This window comes from Haliaeetus albicilla, chromosome Z (genome assembly GCF_947461875.1).
Source record: "Haliaeetus albicilla chromosome Z, bHalAlb1.1, whole genome shotgun sequence".
Taxonomy (NCBI): Eukaryota; Metazoa; Chordata; class Aves; order Accipitriformes; family Accipitridae; genus Haliaeetus; species Haliaeetus albicilla.
Window position 1 is genome coordinate 50,811,775 of NC_091516.1, and position 17,393 is coordinate 50,829,167.

General features: G+C 40.9%; 1 protein-coding gene across 4 annotated transcripts in view; it reads right to left on the reverse strand.

Annotated features, from left to right (window-relative positions):
* The window catches only part of EPB41L4A (erythrocyte membrane protein band 4.1 like 4A), a 138,806-nt gene that overhangs the window by 71,816 nt on the left and 49,597 nt on the right, over window positions 1-17,393 (reverse strand). For all 4 annotated transcript variants that reach the window (XM_069777292.1, XM_069777290.1, XM_069777291.1 and 1 more), the window contains exons 2-4: window positions 13,299-13,403; window positions 3,375-3,426; window positions 2,158-2,236 (exon numbers count right to left, since the gene is read on the reverse strand). In XM_069777292.1, the coding sequence (XP_069633393.1) occupies window positions 2,158-2,236; window positions 3,375-3,426; window positions 13,299-13,403 (236 nt within the window). The remainder of the gene's footprint in view (window positions 1-2,157; window positions 2,237-3,374; window positions 3,427-13,298; window positions 13,404-17,393) is intronic.

Here is a 17,393-nt window from a genome sequence, read left to right on the forward strand (position 1 = left end):
AGGTTCTTTTTAACGTGAAAAGCATTACTGATATGCACTTGTCTTTCTGTTAGCACTTCTCCATCTCTGCAGCACAGAGTTTCATACCAGGTGATGCTACAAATGTCTCTTCCACATAGCAGGTATCTATATTTCCGCATTCTCATAGTGTAGTCTCAAAATAAAGCAGGATAGGAAGCTGCAAAAAACACCCCCTCCCTGCAAAAAAGTCAGAGCCAACTGTAAAGTGCTTAAGTGACTCGTATAAAGTGAACAATCTCAATTCCCGCTGAAGCCACCAAGATCCTCGCAAAACCAGCCTTTTGTCCAAACTTGTAGCTAAAGCCCTCTCATCTTGTACACTGTCAAGTTTGTCATGCATATATAATAGCACTTAAGTGCTAGTTTGCTCTAGCAAACTCATCCAGCGAATGTTAATATGAATCACCGCAGTGTTAGCTTTTGCCTACAAGCTAGATAGGTTTTTCTGTGAAGCAATTACAAATTTGACAGGTTTTCATTATTTGCAAATAGTAATCAGGTAACACACAGATCATCAACATCTAATAACAACAGACTCTGGTCTCATATCCATTAAAATAACAAACACATGCTCCAAAGAAACATGTTGGTTAACACAAAACAATTAACACATCAGTGGAGTTACATACTTTGGCAGAAAATTACTACTATAAAGAAAAATAGGGCCTTTAATCCCTCCTAAGCAGAAGGAGGCTTTATTATTATTACATTTTTTTCTGAATCGGTATACCTTCCTTCCAAGGTTTGCTCAGAAATTTTGAGGACATTTGACTATTCAATGTGTTTTCTTGAAGACTGTTGATACAAGCATATCGCTTTCTTATGCCCTCCCTCTGTACCATCTAAGGTGCAAATTCTGCATGACCAAAGACTGCAGACACGAACAGAGGCTTACTAATTATACTAAAATGCTTTTTGACTAGATTCACACACCTGATCAGCAGTGCAAATCACTGACTGACCTTATCACAACACAAAGAGAAACCGTTTTTGAAAATTTAGTCCCTGTCATTTCCCAGAGAGAAATCCACCCTGCCTCCCGGGTAGCAATCTCAACAGATTCAGTGGCCGAAGCTCCCTTCCCAGGGCCATCTGTCTTCCCCTGTGAGCAGGGTTGAAAGTGCTTCTGGAAAAGTTCAGGAAAACTGCATCAAACCTTCACAGTACAGGGGCATCACACTGCAGCCAGCTTATGCTGTTTTATCTGCAAAGTCACAGTGTTTATTATTTTTACCAGGCCAGCCTCAATCTTGTTACACTGGAGAGTTCCGCTCCTGCTGTGCCAGTATGGAAACAAAAGAATTTTCTCACTCTTGTACAAGAAAAATATTCTGCCTGTGCTGCAACAACTGCCACCTTTGATTAACGAAAATTAAAAACCCTGCATGCATTTTAATGAATTCTCATGTGTCATATTCCTAGGACATCAAAAGAAATATTTTGGCATTTATTAATGCAAGCCAGCACACTAATTTTGTCCGCCTACCCATCCAAATTCTCAAATTTCCTTTTGAACCTAAAACTAATTGTCTGAGACCTTTCATAAGTAAAGCAAACAGAAAACCCTGTGTGTGAGAGTTCAAGCAAGCATGTGTGCGTACATCACCATGTGCATGCATGTGCATGTGTTAGTGTGTGCATCCTCATATTTTGTAGAAGCCAAGCTTAGTTCAAAGAACCAAAACCATGGAATTCTTCAACTTCCTTCACATATTTTTAGAAAGACCAAAAGAAATCCTCTTGAAAAACAGTTCTGGAATTTAAGCTATGGCCAATAAAGAAGAAAATTCCCTGTATTTATATTTGGTATCCAAGTAAATTCTAAACTTGATTATAGCACAATATAAATGCAGATGTGACAATGCATTCCTTAAAAAAAAACACAGAAATGTACATCAAGTCTCTTCGGTTTTTGATGCACCAGAGAGCACCTTTTCATCTTGGGCTTCTACATAGTTGTCTATACCAACCATTGTAAAGCTAGTCACAATTCTCTTCCTACGAATACATGTTCAAGCAAAAAAGTTCAGTTGTTCAAGCAAAAAAACCCAACCCAGCCACACCACAACAATATGTACCTGGCAGGAACAGATTACTACCCTTAAATCAACAAATTACACTTATTGAATACTGTACCTTGTTATTTCTTCTTTAAGTTTACATGGATCCTCTGCATAGAACTTAATGCCAAAATACAGAGTGTATGGTGGTCCAGCTGAGGGGAAAAAATATTTGGTGCTAAAGTTAGTTCTCATGAACTGTTAATTGTTAGGAAATGTTACTAGTTGACTACAAAACAGCTACTAAGAAGCCTATCTTAGTATTTTATGAAACTGGAAAGTTTCATAAAAAATCTTACATCCACACAGCAAATCCATACATCTACACTCATTACACAAGGGAAAAAAAAAGGGGTTTTATTATTTTTCTAGTCATGTGTTTATTTATTCAGAGCTTGTCTGTCTACTTGGAGTTTTTGCTTACTTTGAAGATTTAACTTTAGATTTCATTGCTAACTTACTAGTTCTCCAAGATTTTTTTTTTTTTACTGCTTGATTTTGACTTTTAGATACTTTTTCCACTGAATTTTTTTTGAAAAATGTAATTGTGCATGAAATGTGATTCCCTGTCATAACTAGTAGTACTGAATAGTAATCCCCTCCACACTTCCAAATATCTTATGGAGCAACTTTAATTATGTACCACTTTAATAAAGAAATATTTGGAAAAATATTTAATAAAGAAATATTTTCTCATTCACCGCTTTTAAATGTTACTCTCCTGAAAAATTCAGTCAACTCAGTACTGAAGTTCTTACAGCTGCATTTATTCCATGCATGCTCCACTTCTACATCTTTTTATAGGTCTTCAAATTCTTAAGTAAAATAATCCTATCCTGTTCTTTAATTATAATAAAAATAACATCTTGCATCTGTGATATCTGAAGAGTGATAGTAACAGCAGACTAACTATTATCAGTAAGAGGCACTACTTTTACTTTCAGAAGCAAAAATGAATCTAAGTTGGTTGTGGTATGGTACAGTATGATAGACGTATCACCATTACTATAAAATTAATTATATGTTAAGAATAGCATCATTTATTATTCTAAAATAAAACATAAGCCCAGAGAAATCTTGGACAATAATGACACAAATATTTGGAAAACAATGGTATGTTCAAGCTATGTATGAAATTTTGATAACACCTATGAATTGCAGTAATAAACTTCTTCAAGAACTCTCAATCTGTTGTGACTAGAATATAAATGTAGTACAGGCTGTATATATGGAACATTGCATCTGTTACTTCATCTTCAGATACATTCTTTTAAGTTCAAATTAAATACATACTGTTTATCAATTCTTTATGTTCAGCAAGGGTCTTTGCAGGATCCAGCCAGTACTGTGAAAGAGATAATTATGGAAATTAGTCACTTAACAGGAAAATTAATACAGAACAATTGCAATTCTGTCTTTATTCATATATTGATATTTATTAGCAGACTGACACACTTCAGTCTGCTAATGATAAACTTGTGCCAGCTTCTGATCAGAGAAACACTGTCTGTACAAGTCTAATGTTGCATATCTTCTCTGGGAGTAGGGGGTCTTCCTAAAACGAAATCTATTTGGTAAGAGCCACCACACCTCAAGCTCGTGACAAGATGGCTCTACAGAATTATCATACTAAGTACCCACTGGTGTCCCCCTGATCTGCTATAGTAAGTATATGGATGTGGAACCTTGCTATTTTCTTCATGGGAGATTAATCGAAGCAGGGTAACTCTAAATAACAGCAGCAACAAAGCATGAAAGACAGGACCTACAAGGAAAGAATGAAGGGGCTTGACTTGTTTTCTGAAAAACAAAAGACTGTAGGGGGGAAATAGGCATAACAGCATTCTTCCAACACCTGAGAAATTGCTGTGAGAACAGAGCAATCTATTTTTCTTCATGTCCACCAGGTATGAAGAAATTGGCTTAACTAGAAGCAACGAAGAATTAATTTTGACTTTCAGAAACAGCTTCTAGTAGCAGGGGGAGAGGATGACTGGAAATCAGCACCAAGGGAGGGAGGGCACAGACTCTTCCACCGGATGGTTTACGGAACTAGTTGTACAAATGTGTCACAAATGATCAAGGTACACTCAGTACACCACAGAAGCATGAACTGTTTCATGGGTTCCCATACCATTTGATCAACAGATAATCTGCAGTCTAATTTCTCACTAATTATGCTGCCCTGCCTTTATCAAACTTCTAATAAAAGTTATCCTGGTGTTACTGCTGACCACAGACCAGCTGTGTACTTGGCATTATGGCTACACAGGTCACCAGCATCCTGCTCTTGTAATCCCTCCAGCTACTTTCTTCCTTAGCTTGACATTTCTATGATTCAGTTTTGGAAGAAACTGCAGGGGCAGCAGCCAAGACCATTCTTGTCTTCCTTTTTTTCAGTCCTCTTCCCTCACACACAGATTTTTTGGACCAGTTGAGATTGGCACTCCCTCTTAAAACACAGGAAACAAAAAAGCTGCACAACACAGCTGCTAGAAAGAGCAAATTAAGGCATATTGAATGTACTCCACGTGTACCCTGAGGAACTACATAGACTAATGAACAAAGACACTCCTTACCCGCATCCCTGAACTAAACCTATATAGAGAATAAGAATAAAATGATTAATCAAAAAATCTCCCCCTTCTATCCAGAGAATTTATCTGGACTAAAAAAAATTCCCTATTAGAAGGAGTAGCATAAAGAAGGGAGGGAAAAACATTACAAAGCATTTGAGTGGAAAATCTCAAGCAAGTAATTCCATAAGTGGTTGTAAACAACTATCATTATTTTGACAAAACATGAAAACTACTCCCATTAGCTGCCGATCCAGCTGCAATAGAAACAGCAGTATGCCTTGTTCTTGGCCATTGCTATTTCAAGTCCTGGAATGTTTGTTACGAAAATTTCCCAAATTTTGAAGGAAAAAAAAAAATTCAGTACATGCTTGTATTGAATATATCCAATAGCTATTCAAATATAAACCCTCTTAACCTCAACAGAAGGTGGGAAAGAAAGAAAAACTTGCCACGCTTGTTCAAACATCCTATTAGAACTCCAAATCAGCAATAATCTGAGCTAGCACAATAGGCTGATACAGAGATTTAACAGGCATCAGACAGCAAAAAGGCAAAAAGACTCTGCAGTGCACATTCTGGCTATGCATTTGTGATCAGAATGTGGTCTGACCTCTTCTCAAAACTGGCACTGCAGTATGAACAACACACTGTCAAGCTAACTTGCTTATCATTGACACCTTTGTGCTACTCTGCAAGAGATCAAAACTATCCTGTTTCAAAATCAGTTCAAAATCTATCATGGAATAACTCAGTCATCAAGTTCTCCTGAAATGAACTGAAATCAGCTTCAAGATATATTGCCTTGTAATCCTCCTTGCAGCTTAGCTTTACATGTATAGGCAGACTGATTATTTGTAAAAAAAAAAAAAAAAAGGGATATTGATGGATCATCATTCAAATTTGCAAGTTGAGCACAGAATGGTTACAGATTTCTGGTTGTTTCTGCAACCTGAACTCCACCACCTCTTGTGTCCATGTGATTCACTAGCTGCCATGAGAGAAACCAGGATTCGGCCAAGTAATTAAAGACCACATGGACACATGTAGACAATACAATCAAATCAGAGTTGCATTAGAACGCTTAATTCTTGCTAGGCTGTACTTGACTGGCAAGTCAAATTATATTCTTTGTATGGTCTTCTGAAGGCAATTTCCAAGCTTGGGGAGTAGAGAGCAAAATTCAGAGGGGAAACTGCAAGTTCAGATTCAGAGGGAATCTGAAGAGAGGAGAGGGAACAAGTCTGGTTATTTGTATCGCTAAACATTTCCTTTCCTTCCCCCAAACTGAGCTGGCAGGAGGAACTGCACTCTCAGCCCTCATCCCTGTAAGACAGACTGCTGCTACTTGTACTAGTGAAAATAAGTGTCAGCTGGCACGAGGAAATATGCTCTTCTACCACAGGCCTTCAAGATGCGTGTGCTGCACAGGTGAAGTTAAACACTTCAGCTCAGACTGGTTTACTGCTGGGACACAGAGTGGTGGGGAAGAGGCAAGACTCTCACCTGTGTTCTCATTTCTCCAGTAAGAATTTAGCATTGTGGCAATGCCACAAACCCACGCTTAAAATCACTGTGTAGCTATTTATTATTTCAAAGGCTGCCAAAATTTTCCTGAAGAATGCCAGGAATGGGGGGAGAAGAGGGAAATCTCTAACATTTTATGTGTAAGCCAAAGATGAATGGAATTTCATGGATAATGAAAAGGCATTTTTCAAGCCAACGTTAGACAACAAAGATGAGAACATTTACAAAACCAAGAACCCCAACAACAGAGCCCTCTAAGCATACATACACATGTATACACAATAATGTGTATTAGATACCTGTTCAATGCTTGCACATACATATAAATAGTGTTGGGTATAGTTACAGTTTTGAGCTCACATGTTAAAGTGCCAAGAGAAATGGAACAAAAAAGCAGAGTGGCTTACTAATCCAATGCACTTGCACAGCAGGTGCTGACAACAAACCCTGCATTCATGAATGCCAAAGTAGCTCCAACAAGCAGCCTCACTCTTTTTATCTGTTTGGTACCCAGCGTGCCACTTCTCAGTGATTTCCCACCTGTATCTCTCCTGCACAGACAGCAAGGGTTATCTGACTTATAAACAGCTCACCACTACTGCAAAGAGGTAGAAGGCCCAGCATATACCCATCCAACCGCAGGGGATCAATTTTGTGAATCTGAAAGGGGAACTTAACATTTACAGAAGAAATGGGAAAAATATAATGATTTCTAAATAGTCCTAATCAATGCAACTATTCAATCACTAAAGTGATGGCTACTAGTTTACTAACTGTTATTTACAAAGACCATATAGTATTCATTTAATTTAATAATTTATTTACTACAACTGATCATAAATGTACAATGTTATTAAAGAAAATGATGACTTTTTAACTTTTAGATAGAAATTATAAAAATATGTTTTAAGTACAGCATATCTAAGAATAGATGGGCTCTATTGTCCTTCGTACTTTTACAAACTTGGCCCCCATACGAGCCAGATGTGTAAGCAGTATGCATCCAGGCACCATGCACTATTTCATATTTAGCCCTTTCAAATGACTGCAAACATTTTTCCACAAATCTGGAATCTTCATTCCTTGTATCTGCACAGGGTTAAACCTGGGTCAAATTCCATGAAGCTGCTTGAAACAAAATATTAACTAGGTTGAAATGTTTGCTGTGGTATCAATCAATGAAGTGTCTGGTGGAGAAAAATCTATCAACTTCAAACTAAATCCTGGACTGTCTTCATTACATTCTTACAAAGCTGTACCCATCATGTCACACACGACAGTTTTTGTTCTCGTTTACAACAGGAAAAAACAAAACTTTCAAGAGAAAACCCAGTAGTTTTCAATTATAATCTGAAATCACCAAGATTTTTCCACAAGCTAAGACAACACTAACAATTAGAATTATTTTGTCAGATTTTTCTGCAAATGTTCAGTGTAAAGAATCTAAATTTGCTAAGTTCAAGACATCCTTATTATATAAGAAATGTATAAATCATCAGACAATTCTTACATGCAAATATGTATTTAATACTTCTGTCTTTATGAGAATCTGAAGTTATGTTGATTATATTTAATATTAGATCAGCAATGTGAGTATCCTGTTGATCCTGCTACACTCTAACAGCTTACTCTTACCACCTTTAACTCACCTGACCATCAGCTTTGTCTAGGTTGTTTTAATCCATTAACAGTCTTCTAAAATTTCTAGCTTCTAATCAATATTATCAGTCTCTGTTTTCTTTCCGCTGGCTATGCCATCTATTTTAACAAGCAGAACATGCCTTTTTCTTACCAGACAATTTAGTGTACCGTGCTTGTGGGCAAATGTCAAATCCATACAAAAACAAAAATCCATACAAAAACAAAATACAAACTAAGTACAGTTCATCTGTTTTTCTAAGATCTTGAGATCAAAGTACACACTACATTATATGACAGTAATTCCCTTCAGAACAGACAATTTTTATTGTAAACAAATCTTTTGTTAAAATCATGCCCTTCTTTCTATAGTTAAGTTACATACAGCCTGTTCAATCTGTTGCCCTGTCCAATTTGGTATGGTAACCTGGCAATCTGAGCACACTGCAGTTACTTTATTAATCACACTGGACGGATCAAGAAACAACTTTCCAATATATGATTTTGCACAGCAGGGATATACAATTCATGGCACAGGCTTCTGTGCTCAGCTTTGCCACACCTGACCCGATCTATCCCTGCAGCACAGCAACTCACAGGAGAAGGTTCAGCTTCACAAGAAATGGAGACCTGCATCTCCCTTCTCTCTCTGTGTGCCCTCCGGGCTAGGCAGCTGCGAAGTATATTGCCATGGGCTACCTCCTACGTGCTGTGCTCTCAGGTCTGTATGCTCAAAACAGAACTTCCTCACAGCAGGGGAGAAAAAACACATCTACGCTACAGAGTGGATGCATGGTACGGAGACAGAGCTCTGTCCGACTCCTGCTAGCTCCAGATCTTGAAGCACCACGCACGTATTCGCACAGCAGTACACCTGAACTAACTGGGACCTGGGGAAATGAGCTTGGCTGTGATACTGAATTAACATGGCGATATGGCTTTCTGTATTTGTATTTCTCCCCTTAAAGTGCTAAGAGAGTATCAGTATGCTGTACGTTGTGAATGTAATAGCTCAGATTAGCATTATATCAGATAAGAAAAGAAGGATATTTGCATCACAGCCTGCTGTACAATGCAGACATGCCTCCTGCAGCTTTAGGTTAAGCAGGTTTAGCCTGAGAGTTTGGTTAGGGATGGTGAGGGGGCAATCTGACCAATGTGAGATTGTAAAGTGCAGCCAGGTTTCTGGAAGTAAAAAAAAAAAAGTTTTTATTACCAACAGACCTTTAAAATGCTTCTGGTTGTCTAGTTTTCTGCAATAAGGGAGTTTCAAAATCTTTTTTGTAAGAGCAGCTCTAATAGCATGACTCCTTTCAGCATGCTTTTGTGATTTGACAAGGGAATGCCTTTGGGCTTCAAAAGTACCCTTTCCCTCATCAAATTCTGCTCAGCTTTTCCTGAGATATTATGCGTTAAAATTGCCGTTTCCATTCTCTCTTTTGTGTGCCCCAAGAAAATACTGGCCTCCTGCCAGAACAGTAATTAGCACGACTATCCTGAGGCGCACTGGAGATGCCGCAAAGGCAGCAGCAAAGGGACTCTGTGGGGAGCACGTGGGAGCTGCAGCACGGTGTGAACCAGAAGTGAGAGCCCTCCAAAGACCCCCTTACCCAGCATTTGGCCCCTCCTCCACTAAAGGAGAGGTACATCCCTGGGCAGCTATTTTCCCCCAATACTAAAACAGTAAGAGACTAAAAGGCAGGACGCTTTCCTAAGCCACCTTCAGCTTCCAGCGATCGTGTCTTGCCTGAAAATACCAGATGGGGCACAAACTGCCGCGCTTCCGGCAGATGAGGCAGAAGACAAAAAAGCCCTGTCGATCAGGACCCTGCTGACCATCCGCATTAAGAAGCATAAAGACTGCATCTGGTCTCGGCTTAGCCTAACTTGAGTGTCAGCAGTCTCTGCAGCAATGCAAAAGGCTCCGCTGAAGGCTGATGATGAAGCACACCGAGAGATTCAGTGGCACTCAAAGAAAACCAGTCTTCCTTTTAAAGTATTTGCACCAAAAAAGGTACTCGTGTGCTACATTAAAAAGCACCATGTAGTTTGTCAACCAAAGCACTCAGAGGTTAGGAAACACTACCGACAACCTACAACATCAGTTCAACCCTTCTGTTCATTCGGGTATAGTTTTATATTACAAGATTTTTAACTCATTATTAAATGTTATATTTTAATTAATTATTACGAGATACTTTTTGGTTTTTTTCTTAGGAGTCCCGTCTTGCTCAGAGCACAAGATAGATACAGCTTGCTCTGTTCTGGCAACTCGTAATCTTCCAGAGCCTGATTTTGCAAATTAAATACTGTCCATTTACCATTCTGGGGGAACCTGGAATGCCAATAAAGCAAAATTTGTGTAGTATGACCAAATTACTACTCTAGAAACATCATCATCCGATTTGTGCTTTATCCTGCTATTCATGGTCTTCCCAGTGCCATCCAGTTCTGTCAACCTGTTTGCTGCATCCAGCTATTCTCTCTCATGTGCTATAAGTTTGTTAGCTGTTCAGGAAGTGACCATTTTAATGTTATGCATTCATATACTACATAGCACAGTGAAACCTTGTCCACTGATTAAAACCCTACTGGTACTACTAAAATAATTATGATACCACCCACATAAGAGGTAGCACACCAACGCAGCACTTAAAAGACCACCTGGAAGTGCTGAGGCATGCAAAAGTAATGGGGAAAATAACTAAACAAGTTCTTTCAAACCCTTAATAAAAAAATGGTTCTTTTGTGACTGGGTTGTGTTCTTTAAAACACATAGTTTTGTCCACCGTGCTTTATTCATCATTCAGTTAAATATATAGTGTGACAAAAAACCCAACCGAGCAAATAATAAAATATTCCCCACCCTGAGCAATGTATTAATAGGTAGCCAAACCTCCAAACACATTTCTCCATCTCAGACTAACTCGGGAGCATGGTTTTAAAGCTAATTAGCAAGGTAACCTTTTTCCCCTTCCCTTAGGAAATCTACTGTGGCCCATCCAAAACACTCCAATCCAAAATTAAAATCTAGGCTTCTCGCCAGCCATTACAGGACTAATTCCCACAACAGCCCAGAAAGTTTTAGCCACATTCAGTGTGCAATATACGTTTACAGCTAAAGCACAAGGTGTTGTTTGTTGCATGGACGCTTTCCCTTTATGCTGGCCATTCTCGAGAGCTTACAAGATTTCACTAAAAACAGCAGGCTAGCAACAGCTGTCATAAAACACGTAAAACCAAACACAGCAGCACGGGTTTACTCGTTTATGAACCTTCCAGATGCAACAGCATCAACTTTTAATTACCCGCACACAGACAAACAACAGGAACGGGCGTTTTGACGGTACTTTGCCACAGCGCAGCCCAGGTGCGAAGCCCGCAGCACGAACTCGGTGGGTCGCTGTGGCAGCACCCACACGGCAGGGCAGGTGCACGCCGTACGGCGGCCCGGCCTTGTGGTCTCCGGTTGTGCCTCCTGGCTGCTTCCCAGCTGCGTGTCAGGACAGAGCCGATGGATGTGTGCGCCGCTCTCCCACACACCTGGGATTTCCCTGCAAAGAAAACCCGCAGGCGGGGGGCGGGGGGTGGCGGGCACACAGCTCTCCCCTCAGGGACCAGAACACAAGCAGGCAGCAGAGACGCCTGCCCGCCAGCACAGAAGCCGGGCAACACGCCGGCCGGGCGACCTCCAGGCAGAGAGAGGCCGAGGGTCCGTGTCCGCACGAGAGCGAACTGTGTGTATCCCCACGACACGGCCGGCGTCACACGGTGCAAGAGCAGGCGAAGGAGGGAAGCGGTGTGAACACCTTCCTAATCCACGGGAAAGTCGAGAAGCACAGTGCCTTCCTGACCTCGGGCTGGCCAGACAACAAAGATGAAGGCTAAGATCAGATATACGCCACCGGAGTGTCATGTGAGAGAAAAAGGCAAAAAGGCTGAATTCGTATGTGGAGAGGCCGAGTTAACGGAGTCGTAGTCTACAGCTCATGCACGCTACCAGAATACAAAATGCACCGGTATCGTGCAACCAAATCATCCAGTCTGTTAGCAGGATGCGTCCTAAAATGTGCCTTTATCTGTTAAGCCTTTCACAGAAGAGATGTAGTCTTCTCTTATTTTCATAATGCCATATACACCATTCAATACATAGTGTGTATGCCTCTGGAAATGTTCCCAGTAATAGGCATTTCTACTTTATTTGCCTCTACGGGAAAAAAGGAAACACTTCTGAGAGCAAAAAATACCTACCTGCTCTTCATTCACACCTCAATTTCCTCAAGAAATCAAAAATACTGGTTTTAACAGTCTACCTTCAGTTCACAGCTGAATCTGACTTTCGTCTCCATGGAACGAAGCTTGGTTAGAAGCTTACCAAGGAACTGAATTCATAAATGCCTAGTCTGTGGCACAGAAATAAAGACACACTGAATAGGGCAGTCTGTAGCTCTTAGCAGCAATTAATAATCTTCTAATACTGTTCTGACTTCAGCCTCTACACATTCAACTTCTGCTAAACAGAAGAAATCGGCAAATATTTAGCCCATTCAATAACTTACTATTTTTTTTAGATGAAACATGACATCTCTTGAGGTCAGGGTCTTGTGCAGTACTCTCAGCACAGAACAGTGACTTTAAAAGCGTAACTGCCTGACTTAATTTGACCACAGGCCAAGCATTATTCTTTACAGAATTACGGTAATACGAAGATCACCCGATGAATACAACACTGGTCCCACCTGCTGAGCATCCCCTGCTCCTTACCTCTGACTGCACAGGCCATTTTTGGGGGGGGCACTCCAGACAATGCTGCCCCAAGCCACTGCCTGCTTTGGCTGAAACATCTCATCCTGGTTTCGACTTTCTTGCCTATTTGGGACTGTAATCTCCTGGTAGAAAAATGTCTCAGACATCTGGTGAGTCCCTGTCAAGAAGGCTCAAGAGAGCATGGGCTCCAGGACACAGAGGTGGTTCAGGCAGAGTGAAAATGTCATTGCCAGCACCCTGACTGCTGGGGCTCTACCAGTGAGCAGGCAGTCACCACACCAACCATACCATACGCTCTGAAACAGGCGTTCAGCACATGGTTCAAGCGAAGCAGCCTACGACACGCTCAGGGGCACTGCTTCCCAAACACCACAGGGCCACGCAAAGCTGGACAGCATAGTACACCAAGCACGGGCTTCGGGGCACAGTATTAAAAGGGAAAAAAAATTAATCCTACCTCCATATCATAATTTTGTACTATTTATACTTTCTTCATTTAGTTTTCAACATTTAGCATTTGATTCTGTTCCTAGCTAAGATGTTAATGGCTATTCCAAGACTTTAATGCAAATAAACACAAAGAAATTACTACTGGAAACCTAAGCCAGGAAATAGTGAAAGTATGACAACCTAATGCTTTACAGGCAAACAGCACAAACAGGGTAAATTTTACATATGGAGAATCCCATCTGCCGTGTCTTTTACTCACCGTTTGATGACTTCGGTCACAGTAGCGCAGTCCAAAGTAATCTATCTCCACTAGGTTTAAGTGACGAAATACGTAGCCCAGGACAACCGACCCTTTCGTTGACTTCTGTGGGAAAGAATTTACAGAGCCTTTTCACAAAGATGCTCTGCCTTTGTCAGCTATGTGCAGTGGCATTCATGCATTCAGTTAGCTTTGTCTAAAAAAAAAAAAAAAGAGGCAGTTCCCGGTGCCTTTAACAAAAATTTCCGCTGTACAGAAGAACATATTTTGTCCTCATACATGTTTAATCAATCATTCTGTAAATACTATTAGGTAGTAGGCAGGTCAATGGTTACAAAATACAAAACAAAACAACCCAACACTCAAGTGTACTTGCATAAGCACAATACCGGGGAACCTAGCATTCTTCTAGAAAATTTCTGTTCTCTGATCAAAACTCTAATTCCTATGACATATTTTAATTCTAAAATCATACTCTTCCTTCCAGTACGGGCCTGTCACCCAAACTCTGACAGCAAAGATCAGGAGGCAAAGCTTAGCCCTTAAGATTTAAATTATACATCATTAGCTGCTCTGTTACTACTCCTTGTAAAGAAGGTTAGGTTTTATTTGTTTTCTTTTAAAATATTTTTGATAGTAGAAGTGGGAGCAATCCAACACCCTGAACCGAAATAATCCTGTTGTTTTCTTGACTAGTATTTCATCAAGGGTCCATGCCAGTATTTGCAAACAGTGCTGGGGACAATACTGCAAACAACGTTGTACTGTTGAGAATGCATTATAAAAAGCTCACTTCCACCTGAATGCCTCGTATTCGTCAGTTTGCCTGGCGGCCAGCAACAGACTAGGAAGACTGAGAATAATTACACAGAACGATCCCCCCTCAGAATCAGTTAGAGCCTTTGACTATTACAGTCCTAAATTCCACAAGAAAATATGGACATAAATCATAACTAGGTTTTGGTTAACTGCTTTATTTTGTATAAACTGCTGGACTGTAGTAAATCACTGGAGAGAAAAGAAATAGGAAGAGGAAGCTGTGGGATATTGTTCGTGCTACTTCACTTTTTAGCCTATGAACAAATAATTTCAAAATCAAAATGGCAAATAATATTGATTAGAAAATCATTTAATTTAGCTTTGCTGGTGAAGTATCAATCACACGATGACAGTGAAGATGCATCCACTTTTTTTTCACCAGGTGCATTTGGTCAGGATTTGTACCTAGTCACACAGGCAGGGCCAATACAACAATTTCAGATGGCCACTCACGCTCTAAGCAAGCCATGACAAGGTGAACATCTCTGGTAGGCTGGGAATTGTGTACCCCTGCTATTCCCTAGTTTACTGTATATTTACTTAAACCAGGAGATGTTCTTGAAGGGTTCTCCGTGTGTACCAGTCTAAAGCCATGTATTGGGTCTGGCTGAGATGGAGTTAATACTCCCCATGGCAGCCCTCATAGCACTGCGCTCTGCATCAGTAGCTAGAAAGGTGTTGATAGCACACCAGTGTTTTGGCTACAGCTGAGCAGTGCTGGCACAGCATCAAGGCTGTCTCTCCAACATTTTTGCCCCCCCCCGCAATGGCAGGCTGGGGCAGGGCAAGATCTTGGGAGGGGACATAACCAGGACAGCTGACCTAAACTAACCAAACAGATATTCCATACCATATGACGTCAGCTCAGATATAAAAGCTAAGTAAAGGGAGACGGAAGGGGGGGGCATTTTGTCTTCCGGAGCAACCACTACGCGTACTGAAGCCCTGCTTCCCGAGAAGTGGCTAGACATCGCCTGCTGATGGGAAGTAGAGAATAACATCATTTGTTTTTTTTCTTTGCTTTCGCGCGCGCAACCTTTGCTATCACTTTATTAAACTGTCCTTATCTTGACCCACGAGCCTTTTGATATATTTTCTCCCCCCCGTCCAGCTGAGGAGGGGGAGTGATAGAGCGGCTTTGGTGGGCACCTGGCATCCAACCAGGGTCAACCCACCACAAGCCATCAGACAGGCTGTTTACATTAAGCAACTGTCATTACATATCCCCTCAGCATGTACAGTGAGACTAACGATCGGCCACGAAACAGAAACCAATTTGGGGGGAAAACATGATTAAGGTAAGCAGAAATTCACTAAATCTCATTTTAGCATTTTGGATAAAGCAGAGCAACACAGTGATTTTATCACCAGATTCCTCAACGAGAAACTGAACTTGGGTTGTAAGAACGATGCGAGACAAGAATCAGCCCCTCTTAGCTACAGACTGTCAGGAGCACTACAGCAAAGAGACAGAAACAAAACAAAACTTAAGAAAAATTTTTTAAAATACAGGTTAAATTATTAGACAGCAGGCATTCAAGACTGAAGCAGTAATTGTCCTGCCTCATTTTATCTTCAAATCATTTGTTATTCAAAGAAGCAGGAGAGATGACCCACCAAAAAGCACATAGTTATCTCATCATTCATACATCATTCTCATCATTCATACGTCATATAAGGCAAACTACCTTCACCATTACAGCTGTTTCCATTATCATTTAAACAGTACAACAATGTCTTGGGAACTAAGGACTGGACAGGCATCTATAGAAACAGACCCAGGAAAAGCCCAAAATAAACAAGCAGCCTTGACTCCAACAACCTGCATGGTTAAATGATGGTGACACTTCCAACTGGGTAGTAAACCTTAAAAGAATATTATAGACAAGAAGGAGCTCCACCATCAGCTGCTCAGAGTTTTGACACAGTTAACTGAAGCGTGGTTAGTAAACGCTTGCAGAAGGCATAAGGAGGGCTGCCAGCACCATGGCTCACAGGGGGCACGGAGTGGTGCCCACTGAAGGCATGCTGAGCTTCTGTGAGTGTGAAGCTCGAATCTGCTGTTAACGAGCTTTTGACAGTTTGTCTGACCAGTAACGCTCTTTGCAGCATCAGTTTTATTAGGAGAACTAAGAAATAGTAATCCAGCAGCAGAGACAAAGCTGTGACTTTTCCATTCAGGCATCTTATAATAATAATACATGCTCCAGGGAGTAATCAAACATACTAACATACCAAAGAAGCTTACGTCTCGCAGGAGTTTTACTTACATAACCCAGCACTAGTTTAGGATTCAGCTAGCCTTCTTGGCTGGAAGTCTTTTTCTTCAGTCAGGTGAGGACTGCAATGGGGTCTACATAAAGAGGCTTTGGGACACCTTTCCTCCCGTGGAGGCTAAAGCTAGCGTGTTATCCCCAAGGAACATGCACGTCTCACACCTGGTTTGGCTGAAATTAAAGACTCCCTTCCTTCCTTTCAGAGATAAATGGTAACAATGTGTAAAAAGCTTTTTAACTGCTTTTTACTTACATTGCTAGGCTGAGCGAAAACATAACTGCTTGTTAACTTATTCTCTCGACACAGCTCAGTTAACGTTTCCATCGTTGCAGGTCCTGCAGAGACAGGCGGTCCAGCTGTGGGGAAATGCTGAGCAAAACCATCCAACTTAAAATGGCTGGGGGTTCCCCACCTCTACAGCAGCAAGGTGCCCAACACTTTGGTTATTCTCAGCCAAAACAGACTGTGTGCAGTGGTCTCCGCAGCCCTCCTCACCAGTCCCTGTCACATCCCTCAGCAATGCCTGCATGTACACAAGGCAGTGCTTCACAAGGGAACTGCCAGGATGAGAGCCAGCAGGTATCCCCACACCCCTCTAACCTCACCTTCCTTAACCTCGTATTTTCCCAGCACCGAGGAGCACTCTCCAGGTAAAACACTGACCCTTGCTGAAACCACTGCAACCTCATTTTCAATTAAAGTTCTCATTTTAAGCCACCTGATTTCAGGGTTTCATGCAAGTAAATTGCCTCTTCATGTGGAGTTAAGAAAGCAGTTTTGTTGACGAATCGCTAAGTGACTTCTTCTCAGTCCTGAAATACATGTTTACCACATTTGAAGAAAGTTGTGCAAACTAAGAAAAGCCATCTTATTTCCCCTGATAAAATTACAGCAAAACTCAGCAAATCTGCAAACTAAAACTATCAGAGACATTAACAGGATTACATTCCCATGATATGGCACGGCAAAAATTACATAATCTGCCTTGTATTAAAGCTC